We start from the raw sequence: 26,768 nt of genomic DNA, 5'->3' as shown, positions 1-26,768 counted from the left end.
TTGCAGAATCAACGGGTGAACGAGAAATTCGTGACGCAGATCTGGACTCCTGTAAAGCACGTCTGTTTCGTTTGCTCTTCCGACCAGCCATTTGGATGATTTTAGATTTCTTTGTTTTAACGAATTATTAAATTTATTGTTTCTCAAACACCAAGACAGAGCGTTGTTATGATTCGATCACAGGATCCGTAAACTTTAAACGGATCCCGCCGTGGATGCCAAAATTGTAACGCTCGGAACGCTTGCCTTGTGTTGAGAACAAAACGATGTAAAGTTTATAATTTATTCAACCATAAATAACATGACACAAATACATGTAACAACGCCGTACAAAAAAGAAAATCAGACAAGTCTCAACCCTTGGGACGATGGCAAAATCGGTACATTTACCGACACAATATTATATTTTATACGTAAAATCCCCCGACCAAAATAAAACTTAAAGGCTCTCGATAAAATACGAATAAATATCTCCGCTACTAGTGACAACTACTAGTATACAGCGAAAATATTCCCTAACTCTCTATAAATCGAAATAACTAGTACTGAACTAGTAAATATGAATTAAACTAGCACTATCACTAGTAATAATAATTAATTAAACCCTATTACTATAAATGTACTTCAGTCACTTAGATACTGAAATAGCACGCACCTTATAATATGCTGCAAAATTTGTGTGTCCTTCCTGACACACAACAAAAAGGAGAGAGCACCCGTTTTTCAGTGTTCCGGGTATTTATAGAGTGCTAAAAGCAGACGACAAATTACAACCAATAAGATAAGTTAATCCCATCCCGTTAAAAAGATTATCCAATCATAGTTAATCCCCATCCCGTAAGAGAATCTCGGTCTCGTATCAATTAACGTGAAAATATTACAGTACAGTAAATAAGTAAAACAATTTAAAGTTAATTATTAAACATAAAAATAATAACTTTAAGTATTTTATAAATGATATAAACAAGTAAATTAAATTTATCCGCCAAAAGGTACTTCGTTACAAAAATAGAAAACGGAACTATGGGTAATTCCGAGAAAGATGAATAAGAAAAATGGCGGCAACGTAAACAACCAAGGCATGTGTGAGAAAAACAAAGAACCACAGGACGTGCACTGCCGGTAGTTACCAACTACTTTAAGCTGGAAATGACTCCCGATTGGCAAAGGTACTAATAAGAAAGATTATTTATTTATATGAAAATATTGAGGCCCTAAATAACAAATGCAAAATACACAGGTCAAGTGCTACGTCACACTCGTCACCGGAATCATACCGATACACAAGCAAAACACTAAGACATCGAAAGCATTCACACAGAATTAAAATAAACGGAATCAGGGCACCATAATGTTACATTATCTACATTTATCTTGGTTATTAGGACGTCCTAATTTTATTTTTGGCTATCAAAGAAATGTAGTTCCCTCAGGAACGTTAGCATCGTTTCTGAAAGTGGGATGCCACCTCCATGATACTTCAAATTTAAGAAAAATGTCTGCTACGAAAATAGGAATTGCTACGTGCTTGTTTCTCATATGTCGGTCAAACAACATTTAACTTTGAAAACAATTATAAGAGGACACCCACTCGCAACAGATTGGATCTTAATGAACTATGATTTATCTCTTTGATTTCTTAAAAATCTTAAACTGACAGCGTTAGCGTTTCGTTTGATATAATTGTGCAGGTATTTATTTGTTGTGTATGAACAAGGTACATGTATACGGTGTCTGTCAAAATGAAAGGTAATATTTAATGAGTACAAAATACAAAATGCATGCATTGATTCATTAAAACCTATATTGAAACGTTGGATATGATAATAATTATTATCAGTATGTATTGTTACTTGAATTGGTGTATTATTTCACACTTTTAATTAAAATGTTGCATATCATATTGTGTGATTCAATCAAAATTGAGCTTTGCTAAAGGCAAGGACTTCATGGAGCCAATCTAGCAGGGGAAAAAAATTGTCGGAAAAGCCGGATAAATCTCGATTTCACGAGTTCATCCATACTTATATGAATACCTGAATATAATCAGTTATTTATCTATTCATGCAAGAATTTGCCGTTCCTTCTTTGCAATTAACTTATTACATGGTACATGACAAAAGTACTCGAAGTGTCCAGTGGTATAAAAATTATACATAACCTACGTACATGTAATCCATTTTATATCCACCAAGCATAGCCAGGAAACATTTACCCGACTATGAATTATATATATATATATATTACAATCATATACGATTACCATGGAGAAAGTAAAGTTTTTTTATCTACCAGGTGTAAATCTTAAGCATAACAAATATAAAAATACTTATATTAATTATCTAAGAGCATCGATTACAGCATCATAAAATGTAATTGTTATTCTGGCAAATTTCGTGATTGTTGATCGCTCATCAGGTATATACATGTACGTATACAGATTAAACCCTTTCTTTCTTTCTTTTTTCCTTTTTTGCGTTTTTACAAACACCTGCTTAAGGGGAAACCAATGAACCCCCTTCATATTCAGATTTTTAAATCTTCAAAATAAGTCTGTAGCTGCGCAGTTCGACAGCTGTTCTGAGTGATTAAAAAGGCATTGTCCTGTTCTTGTATGCATACTTTTCAATGACATGTAGAACTTCTTATTTATTGCTTTTATATCTTTTGGTAACATTTTTGGGCAGTTTCGGGCAGAAACAAGCCAGTTCAAGAAATGTTTACATTCTTATTCTAAAATGTAGAAGATGGCCGCACATCCCCCTTAAAGATACATAAGCATGCAAGTGAAATAAAATTAAAATCAAAATCTGGCAAAAAATTAACGAGTTTTTGTTTTGGTCATTCTACGGAATGAATGTAGTTTGGGCACAGAGGTATTTATGATAATCGAAAATAAACGCTGAAACTTTAGACAAAGTATAGCACAAAATTTAAAAATAAATGACTCAGTAAGTTATGATTTGAATTAATTCATATTTTGTTTGTAAAACACGAACATTTACAAAAACTTTAAAGGTTGCTCTGAGTTAGCATTATGTGTGTTCCTTCTTTAAATCATATTTTTCAATTAAAATAAAATCATAATTAACGAAATAAAATATCAAAATCACCAGCATAATTACGTTGTTAACAAACATAATGGGTCAACATCGGACAGATAAGGAGGTGAAAGGGCTATATATTCACTGACCGTTCTGTCGTAGCTTAAACATAACATTAGAACCATGATTCTCCAAGTCGCCACCCTCTTAGGTCTCTTGGTCTCACCGAGCCTCGCTCTGATCGGCAAGTGTTCCCAGCCTGCATCAGACAGAACGTCCATCTATGATTTTACTCTACCCAACATTTTCAAAACTGGCTCCATCAATTTCGCGGATCTTCGCGGCAAGGTGGTTCTGGTGGTGAACGTAGCCACCTACTGTGATCATACCCCACAGTTCCTGGGACTGAACGCCCTCCAGAAGGAGTTTGGTGCTGATCTCCAGATTATTGGGGTTCCCACCGACCAGTTCCACTATGTAAGTACATGTATATTGTATTTGTATCAAGTACACATTCCGAAGAGAGAAATAAGGTACTTGTTTACATACATACGTCTACAAAACGGTCTCCTTTTTCATAAATGCGCTGCCATGTGTTCTTTTTGGATCGCAAATATAAAGCAATTAATTTTTTCTAATTTTTAATGCATAAGATATGCCATTTTAGGAAGAACCAGGCGCAAACGGAACTGAAATTATGAATGGACTAAAATATGTCAGACCTGGAAATGGATTTGTCCCAGCATTCCCACTTTCGGACAAAACGGAAGTAAATGGTCTTCACGAACACAAACTGTTTACCTATTTGAAAGTAAGAACCATTTATGTAGATGTATTGCGATAACTAAACAGTAAATTCAAATAACCGTCAAAACAATATTTAGCTCAGGTATCAATTTGTGCATACTCAGACAGAAGAGCTCTGATATTTAGATTTAACTTGTTAAATGTACAATTTTAATTTTGATAAAATGTAACACCTTTCTTTTATTTACTAAAATATTTGTATTATAACTTGATTGGTGTAACACTGTTGTTTTTATACATCAAGAATCTGACTTCACATATTTATATGTCTGAACTCTATTTGTTTATTCGTTTGGTCTCTAAACAAATTTAAGAGAAGTCGGGTTTTTTTTTAATAGAAATACTGTGAACCAACTGATGAACTCTTTTACCCGGGTCTGACATATCAAGGCAACAAGGTTCACGACATCCGCTGGAACTTCGAGAAAATTCTGGTCGACAAGACCGGAAAAGCTGTTAAGAGGTACAATGTATACGTACTTCCGGCAGATCTCCGAGACGACATCCGGGCAGAAATCCAGAAGAGTGACGTAAAACAAGGATTTCCAGTTCTGGGGTCTTTTTTGGGTTAATTGATATTGTTATTGGTATGATCAATACTTTAATTGTCTGGTGAATATATGTGTTACAATACGAAATAAAATATCTGAATGTGAGATGTATAATATCAATTCAGTTGTCTCTCTATTCTGATGAATTTTAAATTATAATTATTTCACAGTAAAAACGATAATGACACGTGACTTGAAATCGACTTTTTATATAACGTCGTTAGATTGCATTCTACAGAGCAGTGTATATACATGTACTTAGTCTCCACTAGATTAAAAAATTATGTGTCAAATGGCGTACAGTGTTAGGACACAGGTGGGGGTTTCACTTACAGACAATGAAAATAATGTACATGAATCATATCGCTAATGAAAAAGTAATGAAAATATAAACCAAATTATGAATCATTGTTTTTATGGGGATATCAATACGAGTCGGTCTAGTCATCCTATCTTTATGGCATTATGGTATGGGGATTTGATCACGTATATAAGATATCCCCAAAAGCCAAAGGATGATTTCTAATTCCTAGATATCAATGCTTAGACAACTTCAAAGAAGGTAAAACACCATTTGATGATGCAAATAATTTATTAGAAGTCTGAAGAACCTGAACTTAAGTTTTCATTTAATCAATTTTAATTAATTTCACACTGCTCTGAGTAAACGGGTTTTTAGGCTGTTCTAAACTATTGAGACTGGATATATCAGCTTCATCTTGTAAACAACTTTATAAACTCAACTCGATTTCTGAAAAAAAAGTAACATAAAAATTTAATATATATATTTTGAAACTTTATAGTTGATGTTTATGTATGCCTTTGAGTGTACCGTAACAAATGCATTTATTTATCAAGTCTAGTCTTTTTACTTTTGATTTTAATTCACAATATATAACTATTTCTTTATGGCTTCATAAATTACATTTATACTACTATATTAAAATAATTATAGACTCGAATTTTTTGGCTTTAATACCGAGAAATCGGAAGTGTACTGTCTTTTGTTTTATACATTATAAACATCATTGGTACTTGAAGATAACCAATTTGTTTTTATTTTTTTTCAATCAAGCTTCGAAAATTAATAATTAACGAAAATTCTTTTGAAAAATCCGGAAATCATCTGGATTTTTTGGATTTTACATTACATTCACGCTAAATCACGGGAGGCTTTTTAGTTTATGTTTCCACAATATCACATTTGCATGGATAAACTCAGTAACGATATCACAAATATACATGTAATTTGCTTTATATTCTGTTCATCAAAGGAAACACGGGAGATAACTGTAACTCAGTACATTTAATATGAAAAATCTCTAGAGTTTCGAATGTCAATATGGTGTGTAAAAGCAAGTAAAACACATTGGTGAAAAAGTGTTGAATCAGGGACGGAACGATTCTGCAATTTTTTGCTACATTATTGGTATATGGGAGGTATTTTAACTGGGGCGATGGCCTGTCCCGAGACACAGTTAGATTATTCTAACTAAGTAGAGTGTAGTGAAATTAATAGCATTAGCTTGGTTTATATGCAAATGTCAACAATACGGTGTGTTGATGTATCTATTTCGTAAATGCAATGTCAACCCGTGCACGCACGGGTCAAAGTCTAGTTTTTTTTTAAAAGAGTTGTCTGAACTCCTGACAATAACCAGTACGGCCCCTCAGATACAGAAATGTAATATTAAATAAGCATTTGATTCATATCCCCCTGTGTTCTAATTAATCTTGGCTGACATTTTTGTGAACAGATATACAGTATACATGCAGGGATTTAAAGACCACGTGGTGTCAGCATGGTGACCCCATTATCACAATGGACACGATTTTGCTTTCACTGGTTGTTGGATTGTTGATTCTATTTTGCCTATATTTTCGGAAGAATCGAAATCTACCACCAGGCCCATATCCCATTCCTTTTATAGGCAATCTAATTCTGTTCAAGAAAGATCAACGCGGTTACAAAGCTTACACAAAGCTTTCGGAAAAATACGGGAACATCTACACTCTTCATTGCGGATCTACTCTTATTATAATTCTAAATGGATATGATGCAATTAACGAAGCTTTCGTGAAAAAAGCCGATGTTTTTACTGACAGACCTCAGCTGTTTGTACCTCTTATTGGTGTGTCCAAGGGAACAGGTATATTTAATTTATTACAATTTAAGACTGAATGTCAGTGGCCATTTTTTAGATCAAACAAATCTATTTAAAATGAAGAGCTTTGTATAATGATATAGAAAAATAAATTTTCAGATTCTAAAGTTTTGATATTTAGACATTGTTCTATATTAAATTATAATTGATGACTAAATGAGTCGTCTTAATTAAAAAAAAAATAGAAAGATCCGATGGGTAATTCGATTTCCATCCAGCCTTCTTAATAATATTTTTGTTATACTTGAACACTATTAGATCCTTTTAAAACCTACACGCAGGAACTGCTCTTCAATGTATGTTATACTGCATTTAAAAATATGTTTTTTCTACGAATAAAACTCCCTAGTATTTATTTGTTTTATAAGGATTGACATACAATAGTGACAGGCCATGGAAAATTCTCAGACGATTCGCGCTACAGGCTCTCAGAGATTTTGGGGTAGGGAAGAAGTCGCTGGAGGAAAAGGTTCAAGAGGAAGTCAACGTTGTCATGGAAACACTAACCAACAGCAAAGGACAACCAATCCGTGTCAAACCGCTTCTATTATCGGCGGCCACGAACATCATATGCAACGTCATGTTTGGGGCAAGGTTCATAGAATTTTAATTTATCGTATATAACAAACGTTAAAACATTGTGCAGTTCTCAGTTTGTAAATGATTACGTTGTTCCAGGTTTCAGTACACTGACGACCGTTTCAATGAGTTGACCGACGTTCTTGAATCCATTTTCCGGCTGAACGCTCCCTTTGCAAAAGAAAATTTCTTTCCTTTCACAAGGAACCTATCTGGAGGAAAAGAGGTAAATTAAAAAAAAATTCCCACAAAATATTTCTCATGTTGTCGTTCATAGATTTTTTGTAAAACTCTTTCATAATGCTTTTAAAAAAAGACGTTTTTCTTGATAAAACTGATAACTTATTTTACCCCCAGTCTCAGAGTGATCAAATACATCGAAGGTTAAAAGTAACACTGTGTTTTAATTCTGTAGCTTATCAGCAAAAGAAGTGCCGCCATAGAAAAAGTCAAGAAATATTTAGCCGTAACAATAAAAGAACATGAGGAGAGTTTCGATCCCGATAACATAAGAGATTTCATAGACTTGTACATCAAAGCATCACGTGATCAAACGGACCCTGAGATATTTACTGGTACAGTCCGTACAATATTTTCATGAAAAATATTGAAATATTTGTCACGTTCATTGAACACATTTCCAGTTTTCCTTAAGCTTTATTGAAAATGTTGCAGAGGCCAACGTTTACAAGGTTATCGTGGACCTATTTCTGGCAGGAGGAGAGACCACTGGAACTAGTTTAGACTGGTCCCTACTCTACATGATAACGTATCCAGAGATACAATCCAAGTGTCAAGATGAAATTGATCACGTATGTTGCAAACACAAAAAGAACATCATATAATTATTTATTGGTAGATAAGGGTGTCTGATGATATTACTGGAACCTACAATATTTACCTAATGATAGATTTCACTGTTTAATTTTCTTTATCAGGTTGTTGGGAAAAACAGACCTGTTGGTTTAGAGGACAAAGGAAACATGCCATATCTAGAGGCCACACTTTTGGAAATCCAAAGAATGGCAAATACCTGTTAGAAATGTTTTGAATATCCTTTAGTCGCCATAATTTCAACAAGTATAGGTCTATATGTTCTTTTCCCATTCTGTTGTATTGTTCCATTTTCAGTAACGTTTTCCTTACCACATGTTGCGAAAAAAGACACTAAGCTCCAAGGCTTTGACATACCTAAAGACGCTATAATCATCGCCAATCTGTACTCGGCGCACATTGACGAAAAGTATTGGAAAGATCCCGAGAAGTTCATACCCGAGCGATTTCTAAACGAAGATGGTTCTCTCAGACGAAGGGATGCTTTCATTCCATTTTCAGCAGGTATTTTTTCCTTTGACTTCTGAAGATTTGCCTATCCAAACATTTTTACTGAAAGACCCTATCTTTCATTAAATAACAGTTTTTAGCTTATAAAATCATGTTTTGAAATTTTAGGTAGTTCTGATGGCTAATTTGTTGACCATCCAGACTCCTTAACCAACTAAACATCTTATGTTTTACAATAAGGAAATTCAAGCTTGTTTATTCTCTCTTTAGGTCCCCGTTTTTGTATTGGAGAACCTCTCGCAAGGATGGAGTTATTTTTGTTTTTTACCAACCTGCTGCAAAGATTTCGGTTTTCAATGGAAGATAAAGAGAATCCACCGTCATTGGATGGAGTCCAGGCCCTTACATTAACGCCACTTCCATACCGTTTGGTGGCGCTGTCGCGTTAGACATTGCATAATCAAGTATACATCAATGTGAATTATTGTAAATTCAAGCATCTGGACACAAACTTTATCAATTTATTATTTTGCTAGTGTGTTGATATGATTCTACGATGTAAATACCAAAATATAATCACACTGTATCCATTTATTATCTTTTGTCATTTTGAAAAATATTCAGAACATATCTTCCATCCATTTTATGAATGGTTGTTTAAAAGTAATAAACTAAAAAAATGCACGTGTGTTTTTTTTTAATTCTAATCGTTGAATTAAAGTCGTGCATTTCATTGTATAGTTGAACTTTGAAAACTAGTGTACTCTAAAGTTTGGCCCCTTCTTTATAATCTTACTAAAACAAGGGTCCCATGGACTTACCTGGCAACAGTTTTTGTATCTTTCTATAACAAAGTTTTTAAAAGAGAAACTCTTTATAGAAATATTGTAAAACTCTTGCATATTCAAGGATTCGACAATACATTAAACATTGCATAAAGTGAAGCTTTCTCTTTTGGACATCATTTTCTAAGATTTAAACTAAAGTTACATCTACTGACCAATATTACAAATGTACTATCCTAGGCCTCGACGTAATTAAGGTAACACAGTTTTAAAATGAATTATAAAAATTATAAAAAGTGAACAAATCCGTATATAACATAAATATATTTTATTTTTTTCTTCATTTTTCTACAAAGACTTTTGAATGTTTTCCAGCATCACATCAATTTCTCGAGATATCTCATTGTCAATATCTGCCTCATCTGAAAAACAAAGCATGTTTTATTTCACATGCACGATGTGTCAATATTTCATTCAAGGTTTAGTTTTTGTCAAAGTTATGCTGTCAAATTTTATAACCCATTTTAAAACGCATATAAGAGTTATTCTTTATCAGTATATTTACCATTCTTCCTCCACCATTTATAGGTCTCGAATATAACCATCACAAAGATGGTTAAAACGATCATGTTGATATCTATAAAAAAACCAATTTGTACTTTACATGTAAAAATTGTCATGAACAGAAAGGCCAAAACATATAGACGAATAGGTATTTAAGAGCAAATGTCAGTCAAGAAAACATTTGTAATTTTAGCTAAAACTACTCACACAATCTGCTGGGCTATGTGGTAAAATACTGAGCTTGTTGATCTACGAATGCAAAATTCCGGCGATGGAATATACGGTACACAGCGGATTTCTCGTTGGAAGCAAACATACATCTGAGAAGGTATTATGACGGAGTAAATATTGTGACGTCACATCATTAAAGACGAATCTTGATCCTGTAGGATGTGACCTTACGATGTAACATGTTTCACGTCTTAGCTAGTCATGGGTCTAAATATGAATATGGAGAAATGGTGATGTCTCAGTAAAATAAGTAAATGTAGCATTTGTTTTTCTTGATTTTTAAATTTTTCTACATTTTTCATGTTGAATTTTGAATCCATCTTGGGGCCCCAGTGTTGGTCCAGGAAATCAGTTTCAACAAATAATTTAGGAATCAATATTTATTATTTTCGTAATAGGTAACTTCAAATTCTAAATAATATCAACTATAAACAAACTAAAAAGCAACTTTATTAAAGTACGATATTCGTGAAATAAATTGAGGTGGTGGAGTGTTAAAGTTTTAAGGCGTAAAAATGTATTTATATCTAAATAGAACCATTTTAACAAGACCTTGGACTTTCGGTAGGATTTAACTATTTATTTCTTGCGTCAAAACAAGTTAAAAATGACGCTGGTTTCAAGTGAAATATACACAGATTGCGTAGTCTTAGCTCAAAGCCAGACAAATTTTGTTGACTTCAAAGAGCCTTAGCTGAGTGGCCAGCAAAGAAATAGACAGGCATACTTCACACCGTTATTTGACACAACTACCCAAAGTCCAAGCTACTGTTAAAATGGTTCTATTTACATTTTCCAGTGTCTTTGCCTGTGATAACACTACTAATCGATTTTGAATGGTGTTCCGATGGGGCCACTTCGACCTTCGCACTTTCGCCTTCAGGTAGAAGATGCGAGAGTGCGAAGGCGAAAGTGCGAGAGTGCGACGGCGAAGGAGCGAAAGTGCGAAGATGCGACGGCGAAGCGCGAAGATGCGATGGTGAAAGTGCGAAGGCGAAGGAGCGATACTACTATCGCCCCTTCCAATCGCAACTTCGCACTCTCGCCATCGCAATTTCGCACTTTCGCCTTCGCCTTGTTTGAGAGCATTGAGAAAGTCTCGGTCGGTTACCTAGAATTTGATGCAGGCACCGTATTCGCCAAGATTTTCAGATTAATCCATGATATTATTGGTACCCATGCGCTAGGCCATTGTGCTTACTATGAATGTTTATAAATATGTGACATATATGTTTACCAGTGCTGGCCTAATCATTATATACTCCACATAAAATGCAATGTCCGCCATAATGTATACATATGCACTTCCAGACTCCTGTCATTTACCAGCTGTCTGTCTACCGTGGATCAAACACAGTAACATTCTAATTTCATTATGCGACACTCCTTGCTCATGTATGGATCTAGAGGGGGAGAGGGGGTCCGCCCCCCCCCGGAAAATTTAATATTAATAACTTCACACATGCAGTAAAGGGGGAGAGAGGGTCCGGATCCCATCCCCCCCGGAAAATTTAATTATACTAATTATGTATATAATAAAATCTCCAAAATATGTCTCGGAACCCCCCCCCCCCCCCACACACACAAATATATTAATCCATCGACCCCCTCCCCCTAGAAAAAGTTATGAATCTGCGGAGGCTGTTGAAATAAATTCTAAAAACTTCATCGTCTGCCTCATATGTCCTTTTATAAACCCAAATTGTCTGTAAACGATAGAGAGCTCCACAATTATAAAAAGGCGAAGGCGAAAGTGCGAAGATGCGAAGGCGAGAGTGCGAAGTTGCGATGGCGAAAGAGCGATAGTAGTATCGCTTCTTCGCCTTCGCAACTTCTCACTTTCGCCTTCGCATCTTCGCGCTTCGCCGTCGCATCTTCGCACTTTCGCTCCTTCGCCGTCGCACCTTCGCACTTTCGCCTTCGCAACTTCGCACTCTCGCACCTCGACCTAAAGGCGAAAGTGCGAAGGTCGAAGTGGCCCCATCGGAACACCATAATTTTGTACTATATAACCAATAACTTAAAATGACGCCAAAGTGAGGCGCAAGCGGGGTTTGCTTATTTATATTTAAAAATTTAATCGTACGATGGAATGAAATTACATAAATATAAGTAATAAGGAATCATTCTTTGAATATTACGAGGGGATAATTTTGGTCGGGGCGTGATCAAAGCTACCAAGAAGCCATTCGGGCTTTTTTGGATTTGATCACGCCCCGACCGAAATTATCACCTCATAATACTATATCATTATACGGTAGAGCATTTTACAACCGCCCCTGTTATAACATGTACAAACTCAAAAATGATATCGATGCCGCTTGTCAATCGTGTATGAATTAATTGACCAATCCGCCCTTTTCGGGATCAACCTAGATTAAAAGAAAAAAAGAACGACATTCCCCCTTCTTTTTGCTACCGAGTATTTTTGCTTGTATATACGTGTATTATAGATATGATGACACGTGTGTCTATCAAACTCGTCATTCTTTGGTTTCCGGTATAAATATAAATTAACAAAAACACTTTAAAAGATTTTAGGATTTGCCATTGTCTAAGCTCCAACGTTATGCAATTACATTACATTAAATGTTCATATTTACAAAGTCCGAAGTCGTTTTAATGGGTAGGGGTCTTTATATTTTCTTGATTCTTAACACATAGTCAGTGCATGAAACGGATTTTTAATGTCAAATGACAAAGTTACAATCTCTACAAAGGCTACTGAAAAATGTCTGGTTTTCCCCAAAAAATGGTGCCCTAGGCACATAACTTTTGTAAAGTGTTGATTGATCTATAGTGCTCCGGCATTATACATTTGGCTCAAGATGTTCCTCCCAAAATTTTACTTCACCCCCCCCCCCCCCCAAAAAAAAACCCCCACACACAGGTAAGATGCATACCAAAATGTTGGTAGGCCAAAGCCTTGCATTGGGTTATTGGGAATGCTTAATTTATAACGGCAGTGTCAAAGAAAGTGTTTGAATGCACCGGTGATAAACTATGTAATTAAAGGCGACTTATCTTCAAGCTTGTCTCACGGAAAAATATGGAAATAAAACAGGTGTTTATTAAATCTGATAACAAATTTTATAATATTCGCGGACATACTGATAAGTTGATAATAAGATTACTTGTTACTTGTGTTCAATATAATTATAGATTACAAGGTGTAGGTTACAAAACTTTGTTTAAATTGTGTACAATATTATTATAAACGAAAGATAAGAAACGTTGGGTTTATTTTGTTGAAATGTTTAACTCTACATGTTGTACTAAGACGGTATGCATGAAATATTAAACAAAAATGTTTTAATCATAAAGCAGCATTATCTAATATTATAGATTTAAAAACTCTATTATGTTTTTGTTTAACAACCATCACCATCTGTGACAACTTTATCTGTTATCTAGAGATAACCTATCACGTGTTATCGGAATCCGACTTACAAGTTCGTTAATCCATCGCTGTTACGGGGAGGAAAAAGTTCCAAAGACAAGATGGTCAATCTCCATAAAGGTCACAAACGAAAAGACGGTACGGATGTTGGCAAACTGATTCACAACATGAAAGAGGTAAGTTCAAGTTAGAAACTTTTATCGACAGATGGCCGCGATCTATGAATGCACGTGTATACGTATTGATCAGCAGTACTGCACTACTCTTTGTTTCTGTCGTAGTTTTCTAGAATTTGTTTTATTACAAATACCGATAGATCCGTTTTGTTTTTTAGTTATTATTTAAGAGAGCTCGATGCCAGTCATGGCAATTGTTAGACTATTTCAATATCCTTTTAAAAAAGAAGAGATCAGACCATGCCGCCGCCAAATTTCCTCTAGTCAATACTCAGCCTCGAGTACACTTCCTTTCCTACACTGTGAATGTAGTATATTCGTTTTTATAGAAGATTCGTAGAATCAGTGGATCGGTATATAAAATTCCTTCCGTGATCTTGTCTTGAAGTTTTTGACTTAATCTTTATCAGACACTTTAAACATTTAGATAGAGTTTCTTCCGTGATCTTGTCTTGAAATTTTTGAATTCATCTCTAAAAATTTTATATATGTGTGTGCAAACAATATTGTGAAACATGAAGAGATCCAATTTGTTTTTAACATCTTTCAAGTCCAGTCCAATGGAAATTCCCATTTCCATTTCTTTTTCACTCAATGATATTTTTTAATTGAGGTTGCTGACAGTCGAGGATCCCCCTTCTTTTCTTTCCTTACCTTCTTCGAGTTCATTGTTCATGCATTTAAAATCAAAAATTGTGATCAGAAAGGTGAAAGCTTAAGAAATATTTTTTTGCTTCCTGTACTTTAGTGAATAAGCAATGGAAGCTGTAAGGTACTTGTATTTAACTGTCTCACTACACCTTGGAATAGTGTATCAAATTAACAGAAATTTACTTGATTAGAAAAGATGCAATGTAGCTTAATGCATCAGAAGTATATACATTTAAGTCATACAGGCGAAAATATATACAATTTTGTATTCAAACACTTATAATATGAAAAGTTTAATGAAATTGGAATGAAACGCATGCAGATTTAAACTTCTAATCTGCGTTTCACAAGCCCGAAACTCATGCACAGATACCGGTATGTTTTTACAACCCAGGTAGACTTACTTCTCGCGTAAATTTTATTTGCATGGCGTCGCGTTTAAAATTTCGACGTCTTGCTAAAAATGTTTTGCGCTGTGCAGATTTGAAACACGGCATATTTCAGCCAATAACTTCTCTTGTTCTTTATGCACTTTTCTTAATTTTAAGAATTTATGTTGAGAACTGAGTTGAGTGATTTGAAAATTTTGGTGACGGTGGGGCCTGTATAGATGGAAAAATGATAAACATTTTAAAGCTAAAATATTTGGATTTTTCTTAACTAAATGTTAGCTTTGAGCAAAAAAATCCATAAATTAAAATTTAAGACAAATCTGAGGGTTAATTTGTTGACCACATAGCCTCTTCAATTTACAATTCTAGTATTCAGCTTACAGTTCAGTATGTCAACGATCTCTTTCCTTTGGTTTTTGTGTTTCTTTGATCTGAATCTGAATGTATGGCATTAAAACTTCTATCTTAATATGTTTAACTGTTGTTTTACCTGGAACATGGAATTTAACATACTGCAATGTTGCCTTAGATCGGTCTTAAGATTTTGATAAACATATAGATATGATTTGAATATTGAACGTTTATTTTTAAATACCGTCGGTCATATAACACACCACGATGTGTGGACGAATCGAATTACGCGCAGTAGCCCGGTAAGATCATTTGGCAAAACATGAAATCAATACATGTACAATATTGTTTTCTACATGTAATAAGATAAAGCTGTATTCAATATGGCCCTATATAATACTGCAATATTCAATCTTTAGTATAAACCCTAATCCCTGTAAAACAAGAAAAATTCTATGACATTACAAAAGTACAATTGTATATACATGTATTTGAATAGTACAATTTAAATGATTGTATTTATTAAAGTATTAGTACTTTTAATAAAATACTCTATATTTTATTTTTCTTTCTTACAGCACGACCACGTCTCTGTAATAAGGAGCATTATGATGTACTCTTTGACGTCATTAGTAACACTGATAATAGCATTTGCCATATTCAACTACATGGAAACAGGCGTTCCTGAAGGGGTTCCGGAGGTCTGGAACGCTCGAATTTTAGACACGTCTCTTCGAACGATGGGCAAAGTGGTGAGTTGTGACAGATTAGTTGTGTGTGGATCAAAATGAGTCACAGTTTTATTCCTTACAATCTACCTAATTTATTTGAATGCGCTCTCAGTAAATATCAAAGTAATGTTAAAGTGACATACTGTCCCTAAATACCCTCCCCTTTTTTGAAATGGCCTTATGACTTATAACAGGTTACTGTCCTTTAAAAAAGGACTGCAGTACGTGGACCATTTGCATGCGTTTCCAACGAAAACGTGAGAGCCTTGAAATGATCACAGATTCCACCGACTCTAGCCCCTGCTTTTAACCACTAAATTTGTACGTTGTATTACGTATATATATATGTATAGTTTACTTTTAATCTCAGTTTATTCGGCAAATTCTAATTTTGCGCACACATTACGCTTCGCACTACTTTGTTACATGTAACTACGTTATGCAGTGACAGCTACATGTATACTATAAATGTGTAAATCAATTTCATATGTTGATGCATCTTTCTTGAGATTTGAACTTTTATACAGTGACATAATTATTCAATAATCTACTATATGCAGTCACATATTTATTCAATCATACTTAAATGCTTAAATAATCTTAATCGGGAAGTACTCTAGCATCGCCTTCTATAAAAGTAAAGTTAAGCTACAAGTGTATTCGCAAAACAACAAAACATTAAAAATTATGCTATTTGATTCATGCTGTAGTTTCGGCATAACATTACCTTATTTCATAATACTGACAGTTTATCACATGCCGATCATTTCTTTATAAGGAATACTTTGTTCCTGTAATGTTTACCGACAACTTTACAATTACAGCGCCTTTGAACTTATATAAGCATATGGCATGGAATCCCGATCCCGATTCAGATAAACATGTGCTTGCCTGGTTTCCTGAGCTACCCATTACGCACCGGAACCAGGCTAGCTTATGCGCAGGCTGAATTTTCCCCATAGCATCCGGTTTAACCTCGCTTATATATTTTCTGCGTGGACCTCAGGGTCCACGCAATCACATTTAAAAATTATTTTAACTAAGTGACCCCTCCAAGCAGAACATTTTTAGGAAAAGACTATGATATATCAAATGAATGAATAGCTTAGCTATGTTAATAATCGAGGCCTTCAAAGCAAATTTAGTAAATAAAGTATTGAACCTAATTCAGATTTTGACACTGAACAATTTTGGTGTTCACGGAGGAGTCACGTGGTGGACAAGAAAAATGGTAGAGGTCATGTTAACTCTCCTTATAACCGGAAGTCCTCGTGGCCTTGGCGATGACCCGGAACTGAAGGTACACATTTATATTGGGAGTGTTGTTATGCGATGCCTGCACATGGTCATTAAGTGGATTTATATCAACTTTTTGCCAAAAACTCTATTAAAGCGTCTTCGCTAGTGAAAACTCAAAGATATTATAAGAGTTATGATATGAAAAAAATATGTTTAAAAATAATTCTTGAACAATTTTAACTATAATCTAACTTCATTTTAAAGTTTTCTTTATACAATACTATATGAGTTATATCTTAATATTGAACAGATTTACGATACAAAACTGGCAGGGGTGGACGTGAGAATATATGAACCAACTAAGGGAAAGAACTCTGATCGTCCAGCTCTGGTTTACTACCATGGTGGGGGGTGGTCGTGGCTTTCTATAGGTAAGCATAGTTTTTAAACACAAGCTGTCTTTAATTTTCTCTCTCTCTCTCTCTCTCTCTCTCTCTCTCTCTCTCTCTCTCTCTCTCTCTCTCTCTCTCTCTGTATCCACAGTCAGTGTTGTGGTTATCACTGGGTTCAAAAGTTCACATGTATCATTTGAATCCTCTTCACGACATTTTCGACTGATTAAATGATTATATTGTTTAGATGTTTATGACCAAGCCACCAGACAACTTGCAAAAGGAGTTGGAATGGTCGTTGTATCAGTAGGGTATGTTTTTATTATAAACCAATTTTTACTTTTTTTTAATTCCTTAATAAATATTATTGTAAACCTAATTACATGTTCATGAAAAAAATTATTTCTTAATTCATTCAGGTATAGACAATCGCCAGAATATGCTCACCCTATCCCTTTCAAAGATTGTCTTGACGTCACTGAACACGTGCTTAACAATGGAAAAGACCTTGGTATAGATAGTTCCCGCGTAGCAATATCTGGTGACAGTGCTGGTGGCCATTTAACAGCCGCTGTGTCACTCCGCTTGAAAAAGAAGATAAAAATCCAAGTCCCTATTTATCCCTGCCTGCAGCTGTTTGATATGCAGACTCCATCTTACATCGAAAACAAGGACTATATTCCGGGAATGTTGACGGATATATCTATGTTAACATACTGGCTCAACTACGCGAATATCAGTTATGATCACATAGACACTATAATGGCCAACAAACATACATCACCGGCATTAAAGAAATCCAAATACGCTGACTTAATATCGCCAAAGTGGTACATGAAAGAACACATAAGAACAGAGTCTCTACGCGATATGAAGAAACCTACTGACTTCGGAGACGAAAAACTTTCAAAAGAAATAGAGAAAACCCTTCTTGATCCATACTTTTCTCCACTTATGGCAGACGATTCTGATTTGAAAGATATGCCTCTAACTTATGTTTTAACGGCCGGATATGACGTTTTGCGTGAAGATGGCCTAATATATTACCAACGTTTGAAAAAGGTTGGCGTGAAAGTCCATTTAGCACATTACCAAGAGGGGTTCCATGGCATGATATTTTTCTTTAAAGGTCCAATTCCATTCAATGTTGGAATAAGGGCCATGGACGATTTAATACAATTTTTGAAGAAAAACCTCTAGCAAAAATGATGATGTATAGGATTTTTATAAATTTTGTATTTATAGAATATGTCAGTTTAGATATTATTAAAATGTATTGAGAAAAATCTCTTCACTGTTTTATGGAAGTGTTCATAAATGCATTGTTATCTAACACGTCATACATGTACATGCAATGGCCAGGGGATTAACGTAAAATATGCTGGATTTAAAATTAAGTTTTGCTAACATCTCAATGGTGAATATAAAATTAAGAAAGAACACTTCACCAATGGGTGCAGTTGATACTTAAAGTAAAACTTTGGGAAGTCCAAAACAAGCAAAATTTTTAGTGCAACATGAACTGCAATATAGTTTACTCTTTAACACTCATAAGGGTTATTCAAAGCTCCCAGGAAAAGAGACATTTTCTATCCATCCGATTGCGGAATAAATATTAAATTAGCAGAAACGATATCGATTACCTTTATATAACTGCTGAATAAAACTTCAGTTTAAAGACTTCTCATTTGAAACACGATTTCAACATCTTTACTTGATGAGATAATCTAATATAATAGTGTCATTTACAAACTATAATGAAATGCAAAATGATTACTTTAATTTTTACTTTTATTTATCCACACAATATTACCCGGCCAGCTATCGTAGGCTGATTCCAACAGACTATCCTGCATTGATAATGCATGCGGTAAAAAGTCACGGTTCACCATAAACTTGATGATTGAGTCCCTGATGGATGGGTTATTGCTATAAGTCCACTCCATGAACACAGCTTTCACAAACACTTGTTTAAAGATATAGGTCCCTCCTTCCAATACAAAGTGTTCGTAGCCCTCTACATCCATCTTGATGACCACGCGGCTAGGTTTGTCCGGAAGTCCAAGAATATCATCCAACAGGATTGTATTAACAGGGTTGGCGTATTCGCCATTCATGACTATCTGAGCTTTTTTCACGGGGTTCTCTTGATTCACAAACGTGCCTCCCACATTGTTTAAATCCTTGCCCAATGTCACTTGCATATGGCGACTTGATATTGCATTTGCGATTATTGTCACTAAATCTCCGAGTTTACCTTTATGAACTGAACAGCATAGTCTTTTGATATTATCTATGAGCGGTTCTACGGCTATTGTCTTCCGACCTAGTTTTGCCATTTCTAGGGTAAACGCGCCTATGTTGGCCCCGATATCTAGAAACGTCAAAGATGGGTCTTCTTGCAACAATTTCACCATGGGTACGGCTAAATGATTCTCCCATCTCCCAGTTCGTATTATATCATGAGAAACATACTTATCTTGTGTCTCTGAGTAAACAAATATAGGTGTCTGTCCAGACAAAGTGTTTAATGTTGCCTCCTGGAAATCTTTCACTTTCACTTCTTCACACATAGGAGAAATGCTCCAAGAGCCATTCCAGTTATAGATCCGAACATCACTCATCAATGACTTCTGTTCGTTATGTTTTGTTGTAGCTGCTGATTTCCCCTTTATTTTACTTTCTTCTAGTTGTTTTGATAAATTAGCTTTAAGTACTGGCAATGACAAATTCTTGATTTTTTCCAATGTTGTTTCTAACTTCTTAATTTGATCTGTATTCGTCAGTGTAATGTCACTACTTTTCAAATTTTCAGCCTTTTGATTGGCTTGTTTTTCTACCTTGTCCACAGATTTATTGGTTTCCTCTGGCCTTGGTTGAACTGTTGTCTTTTTTGTCGTCGGCTTTGTTGTTGTTGTCTTTCTCGCCATAGTGGGCAAAACTTCTTGTTTTGCTTCACTTAGATCAAATGGGTTACCCTCTTGGATATAACGCCTCTCCTCTGCTTCTACATGACCCTCGGCATTTTCCCGGGAGCGGCCATGGTCTAGATTAAGTGCACTGTATTTTGACACGCTTCTTCCTCTCATGTAAAAATGGACGATTCAGAGCAGCATACAGATAAATGCCACAGCGAGGATGAAATGTTGTTTCTTCATTTCTTTGAAAAAGAATAAGATAAGAAAGTAAACGTTGGTATTTGTAACACAATTTCAAGTTTTCATGAATTTATGATACAGAAATTTTGGTCGAAGGTATTGCAATGTGTAATCTTTACACAGTTCAAACAAACAAAAATGTAAACATTCACTGACTCGACAAGAGCCGAAAGTGATTATGAACAAGGGGGTCAATGTTTGAGGGAGAAAAATAGACAAAAGCATGAATAACCCTACAATATTATTCAAAGACAAAAGCTACATCAAATATTTTCAAGAAATAATCAACACAGTATTCACAATAAAACCAAGAAGAAAATGTATATACCTTATATCCGTTTGATTGATTTATAGAAAATTATAGATAAAAGCATGAACCACCTTAAAGACTTTTTGAACCCTATAAGGCACGTAATTGGAACCTATTTAATTCAGAAATATCATAATCAGCGATTGTCCTAATCTCCTGAAAATAACAAAGAATGAAACTGTTTTGCCTTCATTAGGAGACATATTTCTATCTTACCTGTTTAGGATTCCAAAGTTGTGGGGGACCTCTCTCCCGATCAATAGTGTTATCAATGGCCGATAAAGAACGGACTCTGTCGACACTGCAAACCACTGACAAGTTACACGCCCCTTATTTTTTTTCCCCTTTTAAACAGATTTTAATCATATTTATTTAATCTACCAAATGCGGATAAAAAATATATTTCTTTCCGCCTTGTAATGTGCTAACAAGGACGGTTAGGAATGCTCATTTTAAACAACGTTTCATTTTTTTTTACAATTTGTTTCGAATTCGTCATCATGAGTATGTTGTACGATATTTTTAGAGTTAATGGGTGGCAAAAAGAGTATCATATTAATTGTAACTCGGAAAATTTAAAAGATCAATGAAAGAAAAAAGAACGGAGTTTTTGTACGGCATCAGAAATCTAACGAATTCTTTTAATTTCGGAAAGTAATTCAGCTGGGATATGGAAATTTACATACGAGTAATAACTGAGTTTCCCTACGAGACAGAAGACGATCAAGTAATTATAAATTGTTTGTACACAAAACACAGCGGACCCTGTAACAGATATCGTGACAATTAGTTTCACTCTTCAATCACAGAAACAAACAGGCTTTGGTGGAAAACTGACTTCTCTACTTGCTGATATAGCTTCATCTGTGTTCAACACCTCCTGTCCATTTTTGTCTGTTTATATATACCTTTGTGGTCTCCAGTGCAAGAATTCTAAAAGAGGGACTGAAAGACATAGTTTTGTTGTGGAATATAAATTAAACATAAACCGTCTTTCACTTGTTAGCAAAAGCTGACTTTGTCCTGTTCGACATTTTAGGTACTACTATTATAACTTTTTCTATGATGTTGAATGGATAAGAAAATAAATGTATTAAATAGAATTGAATTGATCTTTTATCACCTGCAGATTAGTATTTCAACTAGCATTCATTATAAAGCACTTAATTCATGGAATTGTTAATATTTAAGATAACTAATTTAAGCTTTAAGCTACCCGAGAACATGGATGGAAGAAAAAGTGTAATTGACCAAATTTTCAATTACATGTAATTGCAATTGAGTTAAGCATTTAAAAAAAACCCACACAAATACCACAATTAGTTCCCGATACTTTTTGTTAACATTTACTTATTTATCCACTTGATTATGAATAGCTGTTCTTACCACAATTGTTTAAAAAAGTTATCATACCTTTTTCTCTCTCAATAATGTAATTATTTCTTTCCTAGCAAATATCTCTTCTAAATCATTGTTTATTTTAATTGAGACAAAAAATATTTCTGTGTGATCTTACCAATATGATAATTTTAATTTAGTTTCATCACAACTTTCATAAAAATAAGAAATACATGTACTAGTAGGTGGTAAAGCTATAAATCCAATGCCTTGATGTTAGCTTTCAACAGGCAGATCATACCTGTAACATACACAGATTTCAATATGAAATTGGTGGACAAATTAAGATTCAAATAAATCTTGTAACTTCGAATTTCTTTATTGAGGATATGTTTCACCACAATCACCAGTGTATGACGTAGAACATCCCCGACCCATTCTGTATGTTAATGGTGTCGAGGTGCAGTCCTCCTACACAATCCTTTTGGTGGATTATCTTGAAACGAGAAAAAAAAAGTCTTACAATAACATGTACATACCTTGTACTTATTTCACAAAATGCAATTGAATAAAAGTGGTTTTAAGTGGTGTTAAATTTTCAAGAAATCTGAAAATCCAACCCAATTTTGAAAAATATGCACTTAATGAATGTAGTAAACTTACCATAAAATCTGTTGCACTGGTGCATTTGATGAATATCCCAGAAATGACCAAATTCTGACCAAATCCAAACATATTGATTGGGGTGTAAGGCGGTATATCGGAGCAATGTTCAATGACCTGTAAATAGTGTATGTTTTCAAACTAACATAAGTCAGAAAAACAATATTGCTTGAATGATAGATAAAAATAAACTTCATGAAATTCTACTTTTTGAATATAATATATGAGAAATGTTGTAATTTTTCATATACATTTTGTAGCCCTAAAATCTAATTTAAGAGTATAAATAAGTTTTGAAGAATATGTGTCAGTAACTATAGTCAGTAAAAAACCATAGCGTTTTGCAACAATTCTTGTGTATATGTTATACTTTTCTCCCTTGAGTCCAGTTTGAAGGTTTTGGTGCAAAGCAGTATTTCATCAAAACAGCTTCGTTCATGGAATCGCCCCCCGAACAAGGTCGCGCATGCTCATGGTAAATCGGTTCATGTTTACCAAGATCAATAACAACTTCGACATTATTGCAAGTATGGTCATCTGAAAACAAAAATAGTTTCAGGTGAGTAGATTTCTCAATAACTTGGTATTGTATACTGCTAACATTTAAACAATAAAATGCTTTCTTTTGTGATTCTTGGGGGATATAAAGGTTGCGACATTGCAGAAGAAATACATAATCCGCGTTAGCGGGTTATGTAAATTTTTTCTACAATGATCGCTACCTTCATAACCCGCATGAATCATCAAAGAAAACATTTTATTGTTTATATTTATATCTTTCTTTAAACTAAATAACAAAGTGATAGTAAAAAGCAAGTTAAATTCAGTAAATTGCTGTGAATGTACATAAGTACGTTAGCTAAAAGAAACAGCCAAATCGTCTCCTGTGAGACTGAGACGGAGTCAGACATCAGCATAATTATTTCGTGCAGTCCGGGATTTAAAGAGGGCGTATGATTTCAGTCCTGTCAATTTCAGCCGCTGTAGATATCGACCAATAGATAAACGGGGTGTGTAGATTTCAGTCTGGCCGTTTCTATAGAGCTACATGTATGAATTAACTATAAGTTTCCGTAAGACATAGAGGGAATCATACTCGGTAGATGTAAATATATTTTAATAAAATGGAAAGAAAATTATACTGTATATGTTTAGATTCATTATAATATTTATTGGGCCCAGATTTCATGAAAATCATTACTTTTTTATTCCTTAATATATACAATCGATTAACGATCGACTTTAACAATTTTTGAAAGAATATTAAACAAGATTTACTATTTCATCGAGTGAATTAACTAAAGCTGAATAATGTTGAATCTCTAAAGATTACAATCAATGCTTTACATGTATTGGAGCTTTGCGGTGTAGTTGGCGGAGCTAAAGTTGTGGGTAGTGGTCTTGGACTAGAAGTGGAGCTGGTACTGGTAGTCGTTGTCCCTTTAGTGGTAGTGGTATTGGTAGTAGAAGTGGTAGTAGTAGGTGGGGGCTGGGTATTTGGTACATGTGTAGCTCTAGGTGAGGTACTTGGTACAGGTGTAGCTCTAGGTGAGGTCGTACTTTGTTTACTTGGAGTAATTCTTGGAGAAGTTGTTTGGGGGACTGGATGAGGTGTCAGAGTGACTGCGGCTTTATAGTGGTAGGCACAAGATGAATTTTGATATATCAATTCGATGTACAGTGTAATCAATTGCAAGAATTTTACAATTAAGGGAGCATATTGATACTGATATTGGGTTATATCCGTCATCACAGAAAGGCGTCACAAACATTAGGCATTGAAATTCATTCACTTATCAATAACTTAACATCTAATGCATTCAATCCAAGTTATGTTGCAGCTAAACAAATAGGGAGTACAGTAAACTTACAGTAAACTAGCACCTCTTGCAAAGCAATTTCATTTTTTTCATCTTTAACCCGCTAAAACAGATTTGATATAGTTACCTGGACTACCTGTAATCAAGAATGTCTGACATGGTTTTGGTTGAATCCCTGCAATAAAAAGAAAATATTTTATTGTACTAAAGGAATTAAACAAACTCGTAGAAAGAATTTTTTTATGAAATTAAGATGTGTACTACCATTCAATGTTTGGTTGGGTCCCGGGCATGATTGTATGTTAACACCTGAATCCCGTCTTATAAAGCCTACCTGGTACAGATACAATTAAAAAAAATTTTAAAAAGCAACAATAGTTATCAATAGTTATCATTTGTTATATACTGAAACAATAAAAACATCTCAAATCAAGACAACTATAGTCTGTCCCAAGTTATTGCTTCCATCACTTTTTGATGATTTTTTAAAACAATACACATATCTGTGTAAGAAATACAGTTGAAATCGATAAAAGGGAATATATCCAAGATATCTTCATTGAACAATTATCATTTTTTCACTCATATAAGAACGGAATTTCTTACGGAGATTTATAATGGGAAATGTTTACATCTTTTCTCCATTCGGAAGTACTCGGGATACCTCGCGTAATTTTTCAACGTTATCATCCGGGCTTATTAATGGCTGATGCAATGCAAAATCCCCGTAGACTTTCTATTTTTGGACGTGTATTGAAACCAGAAGCGGTAGAGGGGGCGTTTCTAAACAGATAATCTGGACATTTTTCATATTCGTGGATGAACGTAGTTTGAGCACAAAGGTATTTATGATTATTGAAATATCAAGCAAAGAGTGGTGAGAGCAAAAACTCGGGACAGAGTATAGATACTCGTTAGATGCTTTCGGACATTTATCACATAAAAACTGACTATGGTGCTTTCGGTTTCGAGTGCACGAAACCTACATCAAATCTGATCATCTTTTTTGATTGGATAACATTTACAGATTATATAGTATATTATATAGTATTTGGCCAGTTCGTTGCAAAAGAAAGTTTCAGAAACAGAATCATCATCTACGAACCTTCCTGTCGTGTATGACTGGGAACCAGCCTTCTGGCGAGATGACGGACGGTGCTATAGCTTTACAGTGGCTGGGACTGAGGTCCACTGAAAAGGACGAATCCTGTAGGTACAGAAATCCGATGATCTGGCTGGTCCGGTCCGGACACTCAAAGATCACCAGCTGGGGGTGGTTTGTATTACAGATACAAGCATGCTGTGTTGTGGACGTTTTTAGAAGGAAGGCGGATGCCTTAAGCTTGTCCAACCCAACACAAACACACAAAGCAATTGACAGCAGGCGAAGCAGCGGCATCTGTCGGTGTAAGGAAGCAACTATACACTAACATCACCGAATGTTCCAAATTTAACAAGAAACTGGGATTTATATTTTGTCTAAACTAAATATTTTCGTTAAATATCAGATGCGACATCAATTAGAAATATTTTACATTTGAATATCAATTACTTACATCAGTTCCTGTGTGTTCTGAACAGATCTAAATAGAGAAACGTTAGGGTAGTTGTTCCGATGTAACTAGTTTCAGATGACATTACTTGTATCTGTTTGTTGTAAACACAAGAACTGGTCCATGTTGGTTTACCAATTTTTGGTTGCCAGAGTTCACTTCTCATTAGCCTGATAACGAAAAGGCGATGTACAGAAGTGTTGATGAAACTTAACCTATATTTGATCATCAAAGTATACAAGTTGTACTGATACAAAACTTCGTACCCATAGACAACTCTAAAAACTTCCGCTGTGCACGGTCTTTATCTGTAACATCAACACAAGACCTCGAATTTGGTTAATGAAAGTACATATGTACCAACAATATTACTTTCGGTGATTTCAAAGTCTGCTCCAAATTATCAACGTTTGCTCAGAGTTGAAATAAGAGTTATTATCTTTTACTTAATTATCTAGCGTCATTTAGTGGTGTCTGTACTAGTTATATGCAATTTGTACCTAAAATATACTTGTTAAACAGGGAAATTACTTTCATCAGATGATGTTGAGATCAATATGTACACTGTGAATTTTATTGTAATT

The 26,768-nt window shown here is 34.7% G+C and overlaps 5 protein-coding genes and 1 long non-coding RNA gene across 8 annotated transcripts; 3 read left to right on the top strand and 3 right to left on the bottom strand.

Moving 5' to 3' along the window:
• The first annotated feature begins 3,203 nt into the window (after positions 1-3,203).
• On the top strand, positions 3,204-4,594 carry LOC128189471 (glutathione peroxidase-like). Its single transcript, XM_052861096.1, has 3 exons — positions 3,204-3,521; positions 3,712-3,855; positions 4,190-4,594. The coding sequence occupies exons 1-3, from the start codon at positions 3,228-3,230 to the stop codon at positions 4,421-4,423; spliced, it is 672 nt and encodes a 223-aa protein (XP_052717056.1). The 5' UTR covers positions 3,204-3,227; the 3' UTR covers positions 4,424-4,594.
• Positions 4,595-6,177: 1,583 nt separating this feature from the next.
• On the top strand, positions 6,178-9,114 carry LOC128188859 (cytochrome P450 2J6-like). The gene is made up of 8 exons (XM_052860154.1): positions 6,178-6,552; positions 6,936-7,161; positions 7,246-7,372; positions 7,562-7,721; positions 7,822-7,958; positions 8,085-8,181; positions 8,278-8,484; positions 8,701-9,114. The coding sequence occupies exons 1-8, from the start codon at positions 6,225-6,227 to the stop codon at positions 8,877-8,879; spliced, it is 1,461 nt and encodes a 486-aa protein (XP_052716114.1). The 5' UTR covers positions 6,178-6,224; the 3' UTR covers positions 8,880-9,114.
• A 430-nt stretch (positions 9,115-9,544) lies between these two features.
• Positions 9,545-13,597, bottom strand: LOC128188636 (uncharacterized). Its single transcript, XR_008244173.1, has 4 exons — positions 13,461-13,597; positions 9,987-10,217; positions 9,781-9,852; positions 9,545-9,637 (listed from the first exon to the last, which is right to left on the bottom strand). It is a non-coding gene; the product is annotated as an uncharacterized LOC128188636 (long non-coding RNA).
• Positions 13,426-18,628, top strand: LOC128188635 (neutral cholesterol ester hydrolase 1-like). Its single transcript, XM_052859801.1, has 6 exons — positions 13,426-13,586; positions 15,559-15,732; positions 16,883-17,011; positions 17,261-17,381; positions 17,590-17,653; positions 17,762-18,628. Exons 1-6 carry the CDS (start codon positions 13,512-13,514, stop codon positions 18,540-18,542), a joined length of 1,344 nt encoding a protein of 447 aa, XP_052715761.1. The 5' UTR covers positions 13,426-13,511; the 3' UTR covers positions 18,543-18,628.
• Positions 18,629-19,115: 487 nt separating this feature from the next.
• LOC128188821 (uncharacterized) lies at positions 19,116-21,155 on the bottom strand. 2 transcript variants are annotated; one of them, XM_052860098.1, is made up of 2 exons: positions 21,027-21,155; positions 19,116-20,502 (listed from the first exon to the last, which is right to left on the bottom strand). In XM_052860098.1, exon 2 carries the CDS (start codon positions 20,429-20,431, stop codon positions 19,121-19,123), a length of 1,311 nt encoding a protein of 436 aa, XP_052716058.1. In that variant the 5' UTR covers positions 20,432-20,502; positions 21,027-21,155; the 3' UTR covers positions 19,116-19,120. The 2 variants fall into 2 exon arrangements, with proteins under 2 accessions (XP_052716058.1, XP_052716059.1); XM_052860099.1 differs by lacking the exon at positions 21,027-21,155 and adding an exon at positions 20,829-20,974.
• A 1,353-nt stretch (positions 21,156-22,508) lies between these two features.
• On the bottom strand, positions 22,509-26,340 carry LOC128189111 (mucin-2-like). 2 transcript variants are annotated; one of them, XM_052860577.1, is made up of 8 exons: positions 26,188-26,340; positions 25,737-26,030; positions 24,896-24,965; positions 24,759-24,806; positions 24,159-24,434; positions 23,182-23,348; positions 22,812-22,928; positions 22,509-22,644 (listed from the first exon to the last, which is right to left on the bottom strand). In XM_052860577.1, the coding sequence occupies exons 2-8, from the start codon at positions 26,028-26,030 to the stop codon at positions 22,552-22,554; spliced, it is 1,065 nt and encodes a 354-aa protein (XP_052716537.1). In that variant the 5' UTR covers positions 26,188-26,340; the 3' UTR covers positions 22,509-22,551. The 2 variants fall into 2 exon arrangements, with proteins under 2 accessions (XP_052716537.1, XP_052716535.1); XM_052860575.1 differs by having other exon boundaries at positions 24,159-24,440; positions 26,188-26,339.
• Between the last annotated feature and the right edge of the window lie 428 nt (positions 26,341-26,768).

This window comes from Crassostrea angulata, chromosome 6, assembly GCF_025612915.1.
Source record: "Crassostrea angulata isolate pt1a10 chromosome 6, ASM2561291v2, whole genome shotgun sequence".
NCBI classification, from domain to species: domain Eukaryota; kingdom Metazoa; phylum Mollusca; class Bivalvia; order Ostreida; family Ostreidae; genus Magallana; species Magallana angulata.
Note: the sequence above shows the minus strand (reverse complement) of the source record. Positions and strands in the feature narration are given on the sequence as shown.

What these genes read in the sequence shown, in the direction of transcription:
- LOC128189471 (XM_052861096.1), top strand. Translation starts at nt 3,228, where the DNA reads ATGATTCTCCAAGTCGCCACCCTCTTAGGTCTCTTGGTCTCACCGAGC. An exon ending in CCACCGACCAGTTCCACTAT is followed by an intron (nt 3,522 to 3,711) that starts GTAAGTACATGT and finishes ATGCCATTTTAG; the next exon opens with GAAGAACCAGGCGCAAACGG. An exon ending in AACTGTTTACCTATTTGAAA is followed by an intron (nt 3,856 to 4,189) that starts GTAAGAACCATT and finishes TTTTTTTAATAG; the next exon opens with AAATACTGTGAACCAACTGA.
- LOC128188859 (XM_052860154.1), top strand. Translation starts at nt 6,225, where the DNA reads ATGGACACGATTTTGCTTTCACTGGTTGTTGGATTGTTGATTCTATTT. An exon ending in GGACCCTGAGATATTTACTG is followed by an intron (nt 7,722 to 7,821) that starts GTACAGTCCGTA and finishes AAAATGTTGCAG; the next exon opens with AGGCCAACGTTTACAAGGTT. An exon ending in GTCAAGATGAAATTGATCAC is followed by an intron (nt 7,959 to 8,084) that starts GTATGTTGCAAA and finishes TTTCTTTATCAG; the next exon opens with GTTGTTGGGAAAAACAGACC.
- LOC128188635 (XM_052859801.1), top strand. Translation starts at nt 13,512, where the DNA reads ATGGTCAATCTCCATAAAGGTCACAAACGAAAAGACGGTACGGATGTT. An exon ending in TGATTCACAACATGAAAGAG is followed by an intron (nt 13,587 to 15,558) that starts GTAAGTTCAAGT and finishes TCTTTCTTACAG; the next exon opens with CACGACCACGTCTCTGTAAT. An exon ending in TTCGAACGATGGGCAAAGTG is followed by an intron (nt 15,733 to 16,882) that starts GTGAGTTGTGAC and finishes AACCTAATTCAG; the next exon opens with ATTTTGACACTGAACAATTT.
- LOC128188821 (XM_052860098.1), bottom strand. Translation starts at nt 20,431, where the DNA reads ATGAGAGGAAGAAGCGTGTCAAAATACAGTGCACTTAATCTAGACCAT.
- LOC128189111 (XM_052860575.1), bottom strand. Translation starts at nt 26,030, where the DNA reads ATGCCGCTGCTTCGCCTGCTGTCAATTGCTTTGTGTGTTTGTGTTGGG. An exon ending in ACCCAACCAAACATTGAATG is followed by an intron (nt 24,807 to 24,895) that starts GTAGTACACATC and finishes TTTTTATTGCAG; the next exon opens with GGATTCAACCAAAACCATGT. An exon ending in CCAGTGCAACAGATTTTATG is followed by an intron (nt 22,645 to 22,811) that starts GTAAGTTTACTA and finishes TCTCGTTTCAAG; the next exon opens with ATAATCCACCAAAAGGATTG.